This window comes from Echinops telfairi, unplaced genomic scaffold (genome assembly GCF_000313985.2).
Source record: "Echinops telfairi isolate 266 unplaced genomic scaffold, ASM31398v2 ScPeMD7_655;HRSCAF=1070, whole genome shotgun sequence".
NCBI classification, from domain to species: Eukaryota; Metazoa; Chordata; class Mammalia; order Afrosoricida; family Tenrecidae; genus Echinops; species Echinops telfairi.
The window spans coordinates 21,012,263-21,014,507 of NW_022104553.1; the positions used below are offsets into that span (position 1 = coordinate 21,012,263).

At 60.0% G+C, this 2,245-nt stretch overlaps 1 protein-coding gene across 1 annotated transcript in view; it reads left to right on the top strand.

The window, feature by feature from the left end:
* Positions 1–1,168: 1,168 nt before the first annotated feature.
* Positions 1,169–2,245, top strand: part of LRRC4B (leucine rich repeat containing 4B) — a 1,905-nt gene continuing 828 nt past the window's right edge. Inside the window, exon 1 of the mRNA XM_004710690.2 lies at positions 1,169–2,241. Coding sequence (XP_004710747.1) covers positions 1,169–2,241 — 1,073 coding nt within the window. The remainder of the gene's footprint in view (positions 2,242–2,245) is intronic.

Here is a 2,245-nt window from a genome sequence, read left to right on the forward strand (position 1 = left end):
GGGGGCGGGGGGTGGGGTGGGGGAGTGTGCATTCTGATATAACACAGGTTATATCGCAGACTCTGTAACACCCTCTTTAGGTCTGATAGCCCCATCACACATGTCGAGAGTGAAGTGTTTGATTTGTCACCTGAGTGAGATCAATAGATGCTGTCAAGAGTGTCAGGAGGGTTTTGATGAACCTTTTGCCACCACTGGGACTGGTGCCCAAGTGTGGGAGAGGCTGCAGGTCTGCTGGGATTCCAGGGGTGGGGATCGAATCAGGGCTCATGCTGGGAGATAGGACCCACCAGTCATTGAGAAGCCTGCCTGGCCTCAAGGAGGGGTCAGTACGCCGTAGCTGCTGGTGCTGCAAGCCTTCCTCTTTGGTCTGGATGAATTTTCATGGGACACATCGCCCCCATTTTGAGTCTACCATGTGAGGAGTTGGAAGAGTTGCATGCAGCCATGTCACCACCCCCCCAATAGAGAACATGGCCATCACCCCCAGAAAGTTCCTGGATACCCCTCCTCTGTCCTTCCCATCCCCTTCATTCCCACCAACCTCACCCCGAATCACACACCTCACTCAGCAGCCGGAGCCCTTCATTCGAAGGAAGGGTTTTGGCGTCTGGCTTCACAATGCCCATGTGATCAGGCGCAGGAGTTGTTGTTGACAGTGTGCCCGTGTGTGTCAGTTGACTTCCAGTGGTCTCTGGGCTCACGGACACATTTTGTCTAACAGGACACACCGTGGTCCAGCCCTGAGCTATCTTCACCATGGTTGGTATGGTTTGGGTAGACCGTGGGTGGGTTCTCTCCTGGTCATTCCATTGTGTGGAAGTACCTCCGATGGGATGTCCATGCCCACGTGGAAGGGTGTTTGGGTTAGTTCCCTTTGGGGAGGGTGGGGGGCTGTGGTTCCTCTGTGAAGCTGGACATACCATGTTCACACCTCTCGGGTCAACACCTAGGAGTGGCATGGTGGCCAAGTCCTACTGACGCAACCTCTCCACCCAACGCTGTAAGAAACAACCCACTGCTTTTCCAAAGTGGTTGTCCCCATCTTTGACCTCCCACCACCAAGAGCATGCACGACCCAGTCGCTCCGCCCACCCCCAACCCCCGCCACCATGCTGCTTTCCATCCTTCTTATCCTGCCTCGCCCGAGAATTAGCAGTCCTGATCCATGTCCCCTTCCTCCCCTCAGGTGATCCGGACAGACACGTTCAAACATCTGAGACACCTGGAGATCCTGCAGTTGAGCAAGAACCTGGTGCGGAAGATCGAGGTGGGCGCCTTCAACGGGCTGCCCAGCCTCAACACGCTGGAACTGTTCGACAACCGGCTGACCACGGTGCCCACGCAGGCCTTCGAGTACCTGTCCAAGCTCCGCGAGCTCTGGCTGCGGAACAACCCCATCGAGAGCATCCCCTCGTACGCCTTCAACCGCGTGCCCTCGCTGCGGCGCCTGGACCTGGGCGAACTGAAGCGGCTGGAGTACATCTCGGAGGCGGCCTTCGAAGGCCTGGTCAACCTGCGCTACCTCAACCTGGGCATGTGTAATCTCAAGGACATCCCCAACCTGACGGCCCTGGTGCGCCTGGAGGAGCTGGAGCTGTCGGGCAACCGGCTGGACCTGATCCGCCCGGGCTCGTTCCAGGGCCTCACCAGCCTGCGCAAGCTGTGGCTGATGCACGCCCAGGTGGCCACCATCGAGCGCAACGCCTTCGACGACCTCAAGTCGCTGGAGGAGCTCAACCTGTCGCACAACAACCTGATGTCGCTGCCCCACGACCTCTTCACGCCCCTGCACCGCCTCGAGCGCGTCCACCTCAACCACAACCCCTGGCACTGTAACTGCGACGTGCTCTGGCTGAGCTGGTGGCTCAAGGAGACGGTGCCCAGCAACACCACGTGCTGTGCGCGCTGCCACGCGCCCGCCGGCCTCAAGGGGCGCTACATCGGCGAGCTGGACCAGTCGCACTTCACGTGCTACGCGCCCGTGATCGTGGAGCCGCCCACCGACCTGAACGTGACCGAGGGCATGGCGGCCGAGCTCAAGTGCCGCACGGGCACCTCCATGACCTCCGTCAACTGGCTGACGCCCAACGGCACGCTCATGACGCACGGCTCGTACCGGGTGCGCATCTCCGTGCTGCACGATGGCACGCTCAACTTCACCAACGTCACCGTGCAGGACACGGGCCAGTACACGTGCATGGTGACGAACTCGGCGGGCAACACCACGGCCTCGGCCACGCTC